The 16,368-nt window shown below is 37.6% G+C and overlaps 1 protein-coding gene across 1 annotated transcript in view; it reads left to right on the forward strand.

The window, feature by feature from the left end:
- chd5 (chromodomain helicase DNA binding protein 5) overlaps positions 1 to 13,876 on the forward strand; it is a 43,785-nt gene extending 29,909 nt beyond the window's left edge. The window contains exons 23-40 of the mRNA XM_016566785.1: positions 392 to 638; positions 717 to 889; positions 2,449 to 2,623; positions 2,714 to 2,800; positions 3,187 to 3,275; positions 3,368 to 3,475; positions 3,739 to 3,855; positions 4,793 to 4,952; positions 5,988 to 6,067; positions 6,150 to 6,333; positions 6,419 to 6,505; positions 7,127 to 7,288; positions 7,453 to 7,561; positions 8,261 to 8,393; positions 8,471 to 8,666; positions 9,463 to 9,626; positions 9,738 to 9,864; positions 11,323 to 13,876. Of these exons, the coding sequence (XP_016422271.1) occupies positions 392 to 638; positions 717 to 889; positions 2,449 to 2,623; positions 2,714 to 2,800; positions 3,187 to 3,275; positions 3,368 to 3,475; positions 3,739 to 3,855; positions 4,793 to 4,952; positions 5,988 to 6,067; positions 6,150 to 6,333; positions 6,419 to 6,505; positions 7,127 to 7,288; positions 7,453 to 7,561; positions 8,261 to 8,393; positions 8,471 to 8,666; positions 9,463 to 9,626; positions 9,738 to 9,864; positions 11,323 to 11,450 (2,526 nt within the window). The 3' untranslated portion in view covers positions 11,451 to 13,876. The remainder of the gene's footprint in view (positions 1 to 391; positions 639 to 716; positions 890 to 2,448; positions 2,624 to 2,713; positions 2,801 to 3,186; positions 3,276 to 3,367; positions 3,476 to 3,738; positions 3,856 to 4,792; positions 4,953 to 5,987; positions 6,068 to 6,149; positions 6,334 to 6,418; positions 6,506 to 7,126; positions 7,289 to 7,452; positions 7,562 to 8,260; positions 8,394 to 8,470; positions 8,667 to 9,462; positions 9,627 to 9,737; positions 9,865 to 11,322) is intronic.
- Positions 13,877 to 16,368: the final 2,492 nt, after the last annotated feature.

Raw genomic sequence — 16,368 nt, forward strand, 5'->3', positions numbered from 1 at the left:
TCAATTCAATTCAAGTTTATTTGTACAGCGCTTTTCATGATACAAATCATTGCAAAGCAACTTTACAGCAAATTAAGTTTCTACAATATTTAGTGGTAGCTACCATTGAGAACTACCATTGAGAAATTTTAACCAAACTATGTTAACAGACTTTTCATTAAGACCCTAAAGAATCATATCAACTTGTGGAAAATGGGCATCCGATGACCCCTTTAAAGTGAAGTATATATGTATGTGTGTGTGATACATTGTGTTATAAATAGATATTATATTACAAACTTCGATGCTGTGTTTATCTATAGCTCTCTATTATTTAATCATTGATTTTATTTTTCTTGCTGTGTTCTTCTTTCACTTTCTTTTCATCTGTCTTTTCTCTTTGTCCTTGCAGGCATTTAGCAGGGCACATCGTATCGGGCAAAATAAAAAGGTGATGATCTATCGCTTTGTAACTCGGGCATCCGTAGAGGAGCGTATTACCCAGGTAGCCAAGCGAAAGATGATGTTAACCCATCTGGTGGTGCGTCCCGGCTTGGGCTCTAAGACGGGCTCCATGTCCAAACAGGAACTAGACGACATCCTCAAGTTTGGCACTGAGGAGCTTTTTAAAGATGACGCGGAAGCTGCCAAAGCGATGGGTGAGCTGAAGTGGTTTAAGATAAACATTTAGACACTTTGTGGATTCCAGTAGTTCATGTCCTAAATCTCTTCAGCAGGAGATAATAAAGAAGGAGATGAGGGCAGTGTGATCCACTACGATGATAATGCCATTTCCAAACTGCTGGACCGTAGCCAGGATGCCACCGAAGACACAGAGATCCAGAACATGAACGAGTACCTGAGCTCATTCAAGGTGGCTCAGTATGTTGTGAGAGAGGAGGACGGAGAGGTGAGATACAGATGCTTTACTGTCTGTTCCTCATGCCTTTTTCTATTAAGCAAGGGATCAAAGATGAATGCTAGTCAATCCTTTCAAAATGAATACCTTAGACTACATTTTCTTTCACTCTTCTATGCTCAAGAAGGCATAGCCGTGCAAGTTTCAGCTTTTTTACAAAAGCTTCTTGGACTGTTGTTTTGGAGTTAGTATTGTGTTTAGGGGCAGCAGCACTATGACTTTGTTCAGGCAGGCAATCAGATTGTAGTCTGAAAAGACAAAAAGCTTCCGATGCAATGTTTAACCCATTTTATTTTTTTCTTTAAAATTTGACCTGATGCATACACTACCATTCAAAAGTTTGGGGTCTGTACAATTTTTTCGAAAGACATTAATACTATGTAAGGATGCATTAGATTGATCAAAATTGGCAGTAAATATATTTATAATGTTGTAGAAGATTTATATTTATATTTGAACTTTCTGTTCATAAAGTATGCTTGAAAAAATATACCACATTAAGCAGCACAACTGTTTTCAACTTTGATTATAAGAAGAAATGTTTCTTGTGCAGCAAATCATCATATAAGAATAATTTCTGAAGGATCAAGTGACACTGAAGACTGGAGTAATGATGCTGAAAATTTCACTTTGCCATCACAGGAATAAATTACATTTTAAAATATATAAAAATGTTAAGTTGTAATAATATTTCACAATTTTACTGTATTTTGTGTATTTTATCAAATAAATATAACCTATAATTTCAAAAACATTAAAAAATCGTATTGACCCAAACTTTTGAGCGGTATGTAATGTCACACAAAGTACACAACATTTGGAGCTGTGTTCGAATGTGCTCATTTTCACTCTCTTTTTCTTTTTTTGTGACATTCACTAGTAAATGCTGAGTGAGTGTCAGTGGTTTTGGACATGAATGTGTAAAATGTCGCTTGTTCTCTTATGCGCCTGAAGGGAGACGTCATTATAGACATGGGCAAAAGCTAAATTTCCAGTTTTCCATCCTCATTTCACACTGACAGCGACTTTCGGTATGAGAAAATCTCCTGGGATTGTGCTGGTGCTAACATCCTTACTATAGCAACCCGTGTAGATGTACAGCTGTCAGAACAAACTGATCAGATTTTAGCAATGGCAGAATGACAGACAGTAAGTCCAAAAGGTCAAATTTTGTGGATTTGTGTGAATTTGTATAGAGCATAGTATGCTTTGAAGTACCTTGGAGTACCATGGTATATGGATATTGTAATCATTCAGTATAATATCAATGTACTGTTAATCATCTGATACCATCACTGTACCATTGCACCACCACAGTCCTTTTTGTAAGTCTGTGTTGGAACAAAACCCTGCATTATGAAGGAAAAGCTTCATCCAACTTCATAAAGGGACTAAATAATTACAAAAAACTAATTATATTATGTCATATACAAATCCCAGATGTTAAAGGATTATTGTTAGTATACAATAAATATATATAATTAGATTAATTAAAGTCAATAATAGGCCCGTGATATATGATCTGCATTTGTGTGTGTGTGTTCTTGCAGGAAGAGGTCCAGAGGGAGATTATTAAGCAGGAAGAGAATGTTGATCCAGACTACTGGGAGAAGCTCTTGAGGCACCATTACGAGCAGCAGCAGGAGAATTTAGCCCGGAACCTGGGCAAAGGGAAACGCATCCGCAAACAGGTCAACTATAATGACGCCTCTCAGGAGGACCAAGGTACCCAAACACAGATGCTGACTGTGCTATAACGCAGCATAAAACTGTGCATATGAGTTTACAAACATTCCATCTCAATCCTGTTCTCAGAGTGGCACGATGATCTTTCAGATAATCAATCTGAGTACTCCGTCGGGTCCGAGGATGAGGATGAAGATTTTGAGGAACGTCCTGAAGGTAGGCATCATCATATATGTATAAACACACACGCACTCTAATGTTTAAAACTTTGGGGTCAGTATGATTTGTATTCTCTGAAAGAAATATAAACTTATATTCAGCAAGAATGCATTAAATTTATAATGTTATAAAATATATCAGTTAAAAAAAAATGTTTCTTGAGCAATAAATCTGCAATATTAGAATGATTTCTGAAGGATCATGTGACACTGAAGACTGGAGTAATGACTAAAACTAAAATGGACCACAGTTATTTAAAATTTATTTCACGTAATATTGTACATTTTTAAGAAATAAGAGTAGCCTTGATGAGCATAAGATACTTCTTTCAAAAACATTAAAAAATCTTACTGACTTTTATCGCACTTGGTACGCACCTCCAGGAGGACGCAGACAATCTCGCAGACAGTTGAAGAGCGATCGGGACAAACCATTGCCACCGCTGCTGGCTAGAGTTAGTGGAAACATAGAGGTAAATCTTCTTACAATATTGTGAAAAGAGAGAGTTTGTGCGTAATTCCTTGCTTCGGGTGAAGCTTTGGCTATTTACCTTTGGGATTTCAGGTTTTGGGATTTAACGCCCGGCAGCGGAAAGCCTTCCTGAATGCGATTATGCGCTGGGGTATGCCCCCACAGAAGATCTCAGACAACTCAGAAAACTCTTCTGATAATTTTTTTCACTGCTCTGTCAGAAATCTTGCGAGGAGCACTTGGTCGTGGCCGGTTTATGGTGAAATTATGTTCATTCCACTTCCGGATTATGGCCCCAACAGTGCTCACTGGAACATTCAGAAGTATAGAAATCCTTCTGTAACCAATGCCATCAGTATGTTTTGCAACAATAAGGTTGTGAAGGTCTTGAGAAAGCTCTTTGCTTTTACCCATCATGAAATGTTTCTTGTGTGACACGTTGGTCATGAGACACCTTTTTATAGGTGTGTGAGCCAGGGGCAGATGGAGCAGAGACATTTGCAGATGGAGTCCCGAGGGAAGGCATATCCCGCCAACATGTTCTCACCCGGATTGGTGTCATGTCTCTGGTCCGCAAGAAGGTGTTGAACTACTTACTGCATTTTATGTGCACTGGTTTTTAACTTGATGGATATAAATATCTAATTTGAAGTTGATTTGTTTATTTATGATTAATTAAAATTATGTACTTTAACATTCTATGGCATTATGTACTTAATGGCACAATATGTAAGATTTTTTTATTAAAATATCCAAAAACCACTAGAACAGTGTTATATATTTTGCTGACTCGTGTACTTACACTATCCCAAATGTTTCGAAGAATGTTTAAATCCAGAGAAATAAGCAATTTTAACTAGTGGCACGGAGCATGTCTATAGTGTCATTGTGTCGCCTGCCAATGACGTCATAACCCCTCGATTCCCGGTTTTGTTTTGTAGAAAACATGGAAACACCAAAGACGCTTTAATATGTTGTGCGTTTTAATAGACTGGTGACGACCGCACAGAGTAGCATAATAACAGAACTTTCAAATGTATCTAGTATGATAAAACAATGCTGCTTTTTTTCCCCACATACACACGACCGGAAGGAGCGAAAGTGGTCGACTGTGGCATAATAAAAGCTCCGCTGCTTTCGAGCCGCGTGTCACGCTCGTTCAGCGGCCTCGTTTCGCTTCGACGGCTTTCAGCCTCACCCTGTCACCCTGCTTCATTCTACTACGTTAATAAATCATTAGCTCATCCATAAACAAGATTTCTGCCCGAGTCCCGTCGGATTGCATCGGCTGTGGGGATGAAGACGACAACTCCCATGATTCCACACTCAGTCACGGCGGCATCAAACTACGCCTTTGTCTATTTGTTTATTTTGAATACCTCTAGCGGCGAAAATTACATATTGTGCCTTTAATTGAGCATTTGAACTTATTTTGTATAAAATAATATATATAAAATAATAAAATAGCAGCTTAAATTTGATTAAATTTGACACAAAACACTTTGAATGTGTGTGTAGGTTCAGGAGTTTGAGCATGTGAATGGGAAGTTTAGTACACCAGATTTGATTCCTGTGGGATTGGAGCTGAAAAAACTTACTGAAAGTGTCTCATCGGACCCCAATACGCCTGTTCCTGCCAGTCCGGTTCCGACTCAACCCAGCACACCTGTTCCTTCAGGTGTGTGAAAGTGTGCACTGGTTTGGGTGGTTTATGAGGACACTGCCCTGTACTGTAATTCAAAAGGCTTAGAAAACATACTAAATGGTGTTTTTTTGTTTTTGTTGAAAATCTAAAAATGCACAAAGTTTTCTGTAAAGGGTAGGTTCAGGTGTAGGGTTGGTGTAGGGCGATAGAAAATACAGTTTGTACAGTATAACAACCATTATGTCTATGCAGAGTCCCGTAAACCACCAATACCAACGTGTGTTGTGTGTGTGCGTGTGCGTGTGCGTGCGTGTGTGTGTGTGTGTGTGTTAGGGCTGGGTAAAAAATATATATTTCTAATTTTTAATCGATTCTCATCTTTACGAAACATTATCGATTCTTAAATCCCAAAAATCGATTAGTCAAGCCTGTTTTCAGTTAATGAACGGAACATTGTAGCATGCCTCCCATCCAATAAATCACAGTAAGCTTTGTGTTTTGTTACTTTTTATATAAAACAAAGTCTCAGATTTCAAATTCTGTCATTTTGTTTTACAATGTTCAAACAATAAAATCTGTCACTCAATCAGTGTTTCAACCACGGAAAGAAGTCAATATAACAGCTTGTAAACAACAGAATGTCACATAACGTCACATTTACCTCATTTTACTGAATATATGCACCATATGACATATTCATTATAATTTTTACTGTTTTTCAATATTTACTGAATAAATTTGTCAAGTTTTTATGACAGCCACCATTTAAATGTTTATATTTCAAAAACAAATTGAAGAAATATAATTATGTAATTATAAAGTTAGTATTACAACCTGACTCGTTAGTTGTTTTTTTTCCCTGGAGAAAATTTGCTATATATTGTACCTGATATATATCCAAAATAATTGATATCGAAATTGAATCACAAACTTGGGAATCAAAAGCAAATCGAATCATGAAATTTGTCCCAAAACCCAGCCCAAGTGTGTGTGTGTGTGTATATGTTCACTACTCAATGAAATGCTGGTTGTTTGTGGTTAACTAGACCGTAATATTTGTTTTTACAGAAAAGACAGGGTCAGTGTCCGGTTCTCAAGAAGACAAGGAGATTACAGAACCAGAGAGTACCAAATCGCTGGACCCTGAGGTCAGACTGAAGTCATCCAGAAATATATTTTTTTCTGTTTTTTATTTTTCTTGTCCTTATTAAAATCTCTATCTTATTACAGCAGCCAGTTATGCCAGAACCCTCCACTGCACCAGAGAAAACCAATGAGGGAGAAGAACCAAAAAGCGGAAGTCCAGAAGGAAAAGGAATGGAAGAGACCGAGAAGAATGACACCCCAATTGTCCATTCAGAGCCATCGCCGCTTAATAAACCTAGTGAGCAGTCAGCCAATCAGACACCTTTAGGTGAGGGTTCTAGACCATGCATATAATGGTTCTATAAAACATTTCTCTCAATAAACAAAATATTAAAATATTTTGTTTATTCAAGACTGTGGTAAAGGGAAAGAAACTTCTCCGGAGAGAGGGGAAAATAAACCCAGCCCAGCAAAAATAGATGATAAGGAGCAAAAACCAGGTCAGTATTTGTGGTATTTGTTTATTATACTTCCAGAAACAGAATAAAAGGAGTGGTCGAGATTCCAGATCCATTTTATCTTCAAATTGGCACCTTAAAAAACACATTTTCCACTAAATGGGTACAAAACTGGGCCTAAACCTTTTTTTTTTTTCAACAAATGTAAATGTCAGTCAAAGGAGGTGCTAAAACTTCAGAAAATGTTGTTTGTTAAATGTTTTGTTTTATTCATTTTCTGTGCATTTTTTATGCACAGAACCGCTGTTATCAAAGAATGTCTAAGTTTAGATGATTTTTTGTGATTTTTGTATTTTTCTAGCATTAAAAATTAAACAGACATCCAAATTTAATAGACAACATTTAGAAAATAAATATAAATTTGATAAATGATCAAATAAAAATATAAAATAAAGTTTTTTAGATAAATGAATTGTTCCCATTAATGAAAGCTTGACATGTTGTCAATGCTAAAATTTGTGTACAAATAGGAATGAGATTTCTATGTCAGTTTAATAATAAAAAGATCTAAACCTTAAGGCTTAAAAAATGAACTGAACACCAATGTGTACCCTATTCATGAAAAGTAGAGTACCAACCTCTCTGCTTTGTCAAACTCTGTAGTTTCTGCAGCCATTCCTGATGATTTAAAATCTGAAGACCCCCCTGAGAACCAACTGAATGGAGAGAAAGACACGAGGGACGACGTGGATGAGAGCCACAGAGATGACAAGAACAGCATCAAGACTCGTTTCATGTTTAACATCGCAGATGGAGGATTCACAGGTGAGTTGTAGTCTTATTGACGTTGTTCTGATTTGCTGTCTCGCTTCAACGGGCGTCAACACATTGGTCACGTATTGTATCATGGACAGCAGATTAAAAACTCTGGTGAATGATAGGAGAGATAAAGAATGCATGGATGTGCATGAGTGTTTATGTGTGTTCAGAATTACACACGCTATGGCAGAACGAGGAACGCGCAGCTGTGTCATCTGGCAAAATGTACGACATCTGGCACCGTCGCCATGACTACTGGCTGCTAGCTGGCATCGTAACGTATCCTCACTGTTCCTTCCATTGCACATTTGAGCTGTCTTATTATTCCTTTAATAATCTCAAATAATTTTTTTTCAGTTGTTTTTGTTCTATTCTTTTCTTTTGATTTCTTTTTTTTCTCTTTAGGACTTTTAAGAAGTTGTGAACATAAATGATTGTGATGTGCCTGTTTGAATAAATAGAATGGAGAAATACAAGGAGACCAAAAATTTCAATTGATTATGAAGTGATTATTTAATGAATAGAAGGTTCTAAAGAACAGCATTTATTTGAAATAGAAATATTTTGTAACATAAATGTCTTTACTTTTTTGATCAACTCAATGCATAAATAAAAGTGAATAAACTGAATAAAAGTATTCATTTTTTATTCTAAAAAAAATAATTACTGACTGGATTATTACAATTAATGGCAAAATGAATGTCTGGAAATGTAAACTGATATTTCCTACTGACACACTATAGCACAAGATAGAAATAACTGACTTTAAACCATTTTTTAGCTGATGAAAATGATGGTGTTCTAATAATTTTGGCCACCACTGTATATATATTCAAAAATATTTCACCCAACTTATTCAGCATTTAAAGTGCTGTTTTCCAGTACAAGATCTTTGCCACTTCAGGTTGTGTGCTTCATTGTAATATTGAGTAAAGCATTTTCAGTATATGAAGCAAATCTTTAACCAGGTGCTCTCAGACATGGCTATGCCCGCTGGCAGGACATTCAGAACGACCCACGGTACACCATCCTCAATGAGCCTTTCAAGACTGAAATGCACAAAGGGAACTACTTAGAAATGAAGAATAAATTTCTTGCCAGACGTTTTAAGGTACACATTATTGTGTGTTTTATTTGAATTCATTCAAAATAATCTTTATATTCACACATTCTTCATTCACATTTTAGCTCCTGGAACAGGCTTTGGTAATTGAGGAGCAGCTTCGGCGCGCGGCATACCTGAATATGACTCAGGATCCCAGTCACCCCACCATGGCCCTCAACACACGTTTCACAGAGGTGGAGTGCCTGGCTGAGTCCCATCAGCACCTCTCCAAAGAGTCACTGGCTGGTAACAAGCCAGCCAATGCTGTGCTGCACAAAGGTCATTTTCTAAAAATATAATAAACACCCTGATGCTTGGAACTGCCCCATGTTGCTTGCTGTTAATAACAATAGCTTTATCAACCGAACATAAACTAAATGTACATTACTGTTCAAACGATTTGTTAATTCTCTTATGCTCTCCAAGGCTGGATTTATTTGATCAAAAGTACAGTAAAAACAACAATAGAGTGAAATAGTAATACAGTTAAAAAAAAAAAAAACTGTTTCTGTCATAATATATTTTAAAATGTAATTAATTCCTGTGATGGCAAAGCTGAATTATTAGCAGCCTTTATTCAGTCTTCAGTGTCACATGAGCCTTCGTCATTTTAATATGCTGATTTGCTGCTGAAGAAACATTTCTTATTATTATCAATATTATTATGTTGTGCTGCTTAATGTGATGCATTTTTTCCAGGATACTTTAAAAAAAGAAAGTTTAAAAGAACATTTATTTGAAATAGAGATCTTTTGTAATATTATAAATGTCTTTACTACCTATTTGATCAATTTAATGCATCCATGCTAAGTAAAATTATTAATGTTTCCAAAAAAAAAGTTAAAAACAGTTGTGCTGATTAATAGTTTTGTGAATGCTTTGTTTTTTGGGGGGATTCTTTGATTAATTGAAAAAATAAAACATTATAAATGTCTGTACTGTCACCTTTAATCAATTTAATGGATCCTAGCTGAATACTGTTAGTAATAATGAGTACTTTAAGTGCAAAGTGAATATTAATTTCTTTCAAAACAAAACAACCTTTTTTCTTTGATGTTCACTGGTGTTGTTTCAGTGTTGAATCAGCTGGAGGAGCTGTTAAGCGATATGAAGGCTGATGTGACGCGGTTGCCCTCTATGCTTTCGCGGGTCCCACCCGTGTCGGCCCGGCTCCAGATGTCAGAGCGGGGCATCCTCAGCAGACTCACCAGCCGGGGCAACGAGCCGCCACCTCAGCAGGTCAGCGTGACACGTCTTTTGCCATATGTGTAATCCATATAAGATGAATAATAGATGGGCCTCATGTGGATGAACCTTCATATAAGAATGTTCTGTTTCATCTCCCCTCAGCCTTTCCCTCAGGGCTCTTTCGGCTGTTCTCAGATGTATAATAGCGGTTTCGCCGGAGGTTTCCGTGGACCTGGAGGCACTGCGATGGTGAACTACAGCCAGATGCCCCTGGGGCCGTACCTCAGCGGTTAGTGGCCTACATTAGCTTTGAAATGAAGAGCGCATATAATCAAAAACCTAGTGGTCTGGTTAAAGGAACAGTTCACCCAAAAATGAACAATTTGTCATCATTTAAGGCCTGTTCTCACCAAGACAATAACTATAAAGATAACTGTAGCGATAACTGTATCAACGTCCACACCAAAGCTCGATATAATGCAGTATGTGCATATTATTCCGGTATGTAAAAATTACTAGCCAGTGCTCTTACCTCAACCTATAAATGTTTTAACTGAGATTTGTTTTTTATATATATATATGTGTTTTATGTACTGTAATGTATGTTTGTTGTATGTTTCTCAGGAGATATTAATTATCCTCTCAGGCTGTAATTGAAAACAAGAACTTAATTGACTTGCCTGGTTAAATAAAGGTTAAATAAATAAAATAAAATAAACAATTACATTCTGTTTATTATATGTATGTATGTGTCGTTTTTGTTATAGTAGTTGCATGGACTCTGCTATTATTTTACATTTAGAATGTAAATCAAAATATTAATACAATGAAAATATCAAGACAAAAGCTAAATCTAAATATTAATACATTCTATAATAGTATACAAATAATAATAATATAACACTGTGGGCAAGCAGTCTGAGAATAAGATTTAGCTGATTGAGAAAGTAATTAAAGGGATCATATGATGTTGCTAAAAAGAACATTATTTTGTGTATTTGGTGTAATGAAATGTGTTTATGCGGTTTAAGGTTAAAAAAGCACATTATTTTCCACATACTGTACATTATTGTTTCTCCTCTATGCCCCGTCTTTCTGAAACGCGTCGATTTTTACAAAGCTCATCGGTCTGAAAAGCGAGGTGTGCTCTGATTGGCCAGCTATCCAGTGCGTTGTGATTGGCCGAATACCTCAAGTGTGTGACGGAAATGTTACGCCCCTTGCCATATTGTGATGCCTTGTCCCGGCCAGAGCGACGAGACAAAAACATTAAAACCCATTATAAATGAGGCATTTGTTGCATCCAGTGAGGACATAATTACGGATTATAACGACTTATACTGTCTTTTTACGTGTTGCATTGCATCGCGCCGAGTAAACATAAAACCATGTCTGAATTTGTGATCGGAGAAATTACAAACTACAAACGCTACTCTACACTGCTCAAAACTCGCGTTTGAATCATCAGTGGCAAATTCTTTAAAAATGAAAACGTACTTACAGTCTGTGAGTAAGAACAGCCGGCATTGTAGTGAGCCGTTTTAGGTAGGCGTGGTTGACTCTTAACTTTTATAAAGAATATCTCTTTGGATTTGAGACTTTAGTCTTTGCAACTTTACAGATCTTCTTTATGTACTAAGAGCTTGTAACACTCCAAAGAGAAAGGAAAAATTTAAATCGCATCATATGACCCCTTTAAATAGATTTAATATATAGAAATATCATGCTTCTGTTTTCTTCTTCTTAGTGTCCTCAAACGGACCTCCAACCCCAACCAGCCACCTAGAGAAGAAGTCCAGTGATGCTCTGCGAGATGTGGCCACACCTGATTTGAAATCAGGCAAGCCTAGCGATGTTATATGCATTGAGGACTAGCACGCAGCCATTCCGTACTCTTTCTGTACAATACCTATGGACAAAACTGTGGAGAACTCCTCTAAACTATGAATATTAAACAGCAAACCTTATCAGTTGTACTTTTGTCTTTCAGAATCTGTACTTGTACACGCCTGTAAGTTTTATTCAGCAGAGTTCAGTTCTCTTTCATTCTTTTTCAACTTCTGCGATACGAAAGTCTTGATCGATTAAGGAGAGACTAAGGACGCTTATGAAGAGGGCACCATTGTTCTCACAGTCCTCTTTAGTTTTTTTTTAATTATTATTAGAATTATTATTTTTGCATCATGACTTGTTTTTCTTGGCCATGAAGGACATTTTCATCTCTGCTAATGAGCCATCTGGAGGTGCAACTACTTTCTGGCCAGTTCAAGGACTGGACGTCCCACCTCTACAGCCTGTGCTTTGCTCCTGGCTCTGCTCATGGATTGTGTATTGTTGCTGCCCCTGCAGGTTATTGCTGTGTAGTGCATCTAAAGACAGAATAGTGCAATGACTGTCATTTTCTCTGGAAAACTTAAGATGATTTTACAGTACGTCACAACTAATGTTTGCTTTTTGAATTGTACTGGATTGTTTTTTAAGTTTACATTCCTCTTTAAAGAGAAAAATAGAGTTGACCATGAAGGTTAAAAAGGTGCTCTCAGTAATTTTTTCATTTGTAAAAATTTTGAAAAAAAAGAGTGTACGCTTAAAATTATCAGTATACTAAGAAAAAGCTTATTCACATGGAGTTGAACTGCCTCGCGTTAGATCACATGACCTACTAAATAATACTCACAAAAATTGCACCTTGAAAGGATAGAGCAGTATTAAATCAATGGCAAATGAAATGTTTCATGAACTATGAGCTGATCGTTTGAAAATCTTGAAAAAAATTAACACAACTTTAATGGAATGTTTCATTTTAAATGCAACGTGAACGCTATTAAAATCATCTGGCAAGCTGTTGAATACTTCAAAAATATTTTGATATGTCCCTTGGTTTGTAAAAAACAAAACAAAACCATTTCAAGAAATTAATTTGCAATGGAAATATATGGGATAATTATACAGACTTTTAACATGGAGCAAACTCTGCCCACAATTCCATAAGCCTGGAAATGTTGAAATTATATTCTATTATTGTTATGTACTTTTATTATATTATATTCATGCAATCAACAGCATGTCTGGAATATTTCTGTTTTTAATTTCTGAATTATGTTCCACAGGGAGATTTGTGCATTGTTTCAACCATGTTCTTGAATTCCTCACATTCAGATGTTTTTAATTTGTAAACTTAATGCTCCCCATTTTGTATTATTAATATCATATCCTTTTATTGTCAGATGCATTTTGCTTGACATTTTGTGAATTGCTGAAAACTTGGACCCTAAGTGCGTTGGTTTTACTAGGCCAAGCTTATGGATAGTATTGACATGATTGTTCTGGTGCCATAAGTGGTGTGGATATGAATTGTTTTTTGTTTCAATTTGAAATAATATGCCTTGTGTATCTGTTTTTAAGCAGCGCACTTTATATGGAGATCAGATGTTTCCATAGAGACGGCATCTCTTATGGGCCATTTCAAACGCAGTAGAAACCTCTTTAAATAACTTGTATACTCAGTTTCAGTCTGTGGTATGTCATGTTAATTAATGTAGACAACGTATTTTGTTTGTATTCTGCATCTCAGCATCAATGTAAATGGCACTGAAGTGTCATGGCTGACCGTAAACGTGATCATAGCTTTTTTTGCAGTAGTTTTAACTTAAGGGGTTCATGATGATGATCATTTTTGTATAAACTATGAATGTGGAAAAAATGCAGTTAAATGTTCACACGCACACTTGCGCTAGAAAAAACTCATGATTTCAATGAAACACAAAGACAGCCTCAAGAGTCAAGGGATCTTAAATCCAAGGTTATAAAGAGAGTGTCAGCAGCATAAAATGTGTTGTGAAATTAAGTTTTGTTTTAATCCTGTGTGATGAGTTTACACCATTTCATTTGTACTTTTTATCACAGTATTGATACTGACATTAAGCTCTATTTAAAGGCAATCAAACTGAAGCCAAAATGAATGTATGAAGTAATTAAAAAGCTTCAGTCTAATATTAGAAGTCTTTTCAGTCAAGTACACTAGGCTTCAAAAGCTACCAAAAGACCCTGGTCAAGACACCTTTGTTGCAACGAACGCATAACATGTGAGATGTCTTTAGACTACTTTTGACCAGAGAGATCTTTGTCCTGGTCTCTAAACAGCTGTGGAAAAAAAAAAAAACAGTAAACAGTATTGTTATTCTGCAGTGATAAGAATATCAAAAACAGATAAATGAACTACCGTCATTTTACTTTGTACTCAGTGTATTTCAGGGCTGTCCAAACTCGGTCCTGGAGGGCCGGTGTCCTGCAGAGTTTAGCTCCAACACCGAGTTTGGACAGCCCTGGTGTATTTGTTTAATGTTTTAATAAATCATCTCCAATAATTTTGCCAATGTTTGCTTCTAATTTGAATGTAAAATCCTGTGGGGAACTAATTAATGAATACTTAAGTCATGTTTTTGCATCGTGTGTGTGGGTCTGACAGGTCTTAGAAAAGGGGGCACTGTAGTGTCAGACTGTCACCGTCTTAATGCAAGTAATAGATGTTTATGGGGTTTTATTTGATAGTGGAAATTACAGTGAAAACTTTAGTCCATATATAGTTTGTAGACCACAATCGAGTCTACTGCACATTTAAATTGATAAAGCCAGTGAAGACCAAAACCACATTTTGTGTTATTTTGAAAAAAAAAAAAAACATTAATCCATGAAAGACATCAGTTATGCAGCTATGAATTCACTTGTTGCAAACGCCTCACACCTGAAGACAAACTCTTGCTTTGAGTAGGTTGGGAAAGCAGTGGTTTTGGATCCTGAAAGCCATGTTGAAGAGACAGCAACAAAGTCTCGAAGCCAGAAGGAATAAACACATTACTGGCTTGCTCCAGGGACTGGGAATCAAGACTGAAGAGAGACTGGAAACTTGACTCTTGTGGCATAGAGAGCTGAAACCCAGTGTGGGCCAGCTGAGATGTGGGCTTATAAATTGGTGCCTGAAACCTGGAGTGCACTGACTGGTAGCTGGCTTGTGCGGATTGCAAGCCACTTGGCTGGGACACAGACTGATGACGGGCTTTAACTGACTGGTAGCTGCCGTGTGCTGACTGCAGGCCACTTGGTTGTAACACAGTCTGGTAATGAGCCTGTCCTGGTTGTTCAATGCTGGCCTGGTACTCAGACTGGTAGCGAGCTTGTGCTAACTGCAGGCTACTGGGCTGGAACACAGATTGGTAATGAGCTTTAGCTGACTGGTAGCTGGCTTGTACTGACTGCAGGCCGCTGGGTTGTGATGGAGCATGGTAAAGAGCTTTTCCTGGTTGTCCACTAGGCTGGGACACATCCTGGTACCTGGTTTGTGCTGACAATGGGCTACTGGGCTGGGAAAAAGACTGGTAGATGGCTTGTGCTGACTGTAGGCTGCCAGATTGTCATGGAGCCTGGTAACGAGCCTGTTCTTGTTGTACACTATGCTGGGGCACAGACTGGTAATGGGCTTGGGCTGGTCGTTGAACATTGGGCTTGAAAAGAAACTGGTAGCTGGCTTGTGCTGGTTGCTAGTCACTGGGATGGGCCACAGGCTGGTAGCTGGCTTGGGCAGGTTGTTGGACACCAAGCTCTGCCACAGATTGGTAGATGGCTTGTGCTGGATGTTGGACACTAGGCTGGGCCACAGACTGGTAACTGGCTTGAACCGACTGCTGGCCAAAACTTGGTCAGAATTGGCCTGCCACCTGAAAATAGCTTGGAAACAACTTGAAGTCTACTTCTCTGGGATTGACAAATGATTGGGCACTAGCTAACTGTTGGCCACTGGACTGGGAGCCAGTCTGCACTGGTTGCTGGTTACTAGAGGCCACAGACTCATTGCTAGTCTGCACAAGAGTTTGATAATTAAGCTGTGCTGGCTTGGACTCACTGTTTACACTTGTATTCAGTCCAGCGGCCAGAGAACCAGAATCAAACCTGCCACTACCAGCTGAAGATATCAGTGAGCCTTGAGTTTGCCTTCTACCATCAGATTCAGAAGCAAGGTTATATACACTTGTTATTGGACCAGAGCCATAGGAGCCAGTTTGAGGACTATAGCTTAGACTGCTATATACATCCTTAACTGCAGCACTGTAAGTGATATTCTTGGACCTTAGTGGCCTGATGCATCTCCTTGGCCATACCAGCTGGAACTTTGTGGCTTCACATCGTCCTGCATAGGGAGGCCAGGCTCATAGTATCCAGGAAAACCTCCACTGCTAAAGCCACCAACTAAAACAAGTACAAAAGACACAAACAGACATCTAGACAAACTGTAATTGTGGAACTTGACTGAATAAGACGTACCACAACAGTGGACACAAAAGCTAAGAAGTGCTAAAGAAAACCTGCAAAAAAAAAAAAACACTTGTCAAACACATTTTTGTGTTATAGAAAACACACATAAAAATGCAAAATACAACAAAATATTACACCTTAAGAGTTGGACAGTAGTACCCTCCATATTCAGCGCATAAAAAACCACCGCCCTCTAACCACCTTAACAACACCACTACAAAATCAGAAGATACATTTGTTTCCTTCAACACATGTTAGTGTTGTTGAGCTGGACATTTTATAGTGCCTGAAACTGCAATTTACCAATTGCCTAGAGTAGACCAGTGTTTCCCAACCTTTCTTTAGTCGCGGCACCCTTTGGAAATTTTAACAAATTTGTGGCACCCTACAAAATGAATTTTTTCACAATATTTGAATTTCTAACTTCGATATGATACTTTGAAAAGTATAGATATTCGGTACAGCAGGGAAGAACTGCAGAATA

The sequence above is a fragment of the Sinocyclocheilus rhinocerous genome, unplaced genomic scaffold, assembly GCF_001515625.1.
Source record: "Sinocyclocheilus rhinocerous isolate Xijiao unplaced genomic scaffold, SAMN03320098_v1.1 scaffold1413, whole genome shotgun sequence".
In the NCBI taxonomy this organism is placed as follows: Eukaryota; Metazoa; Chordata; class Actinopteri; order Cypriniformes; family Cyprinidae; genus Sinocyclocheilus; species Sinocyclocheilus rhinocerous.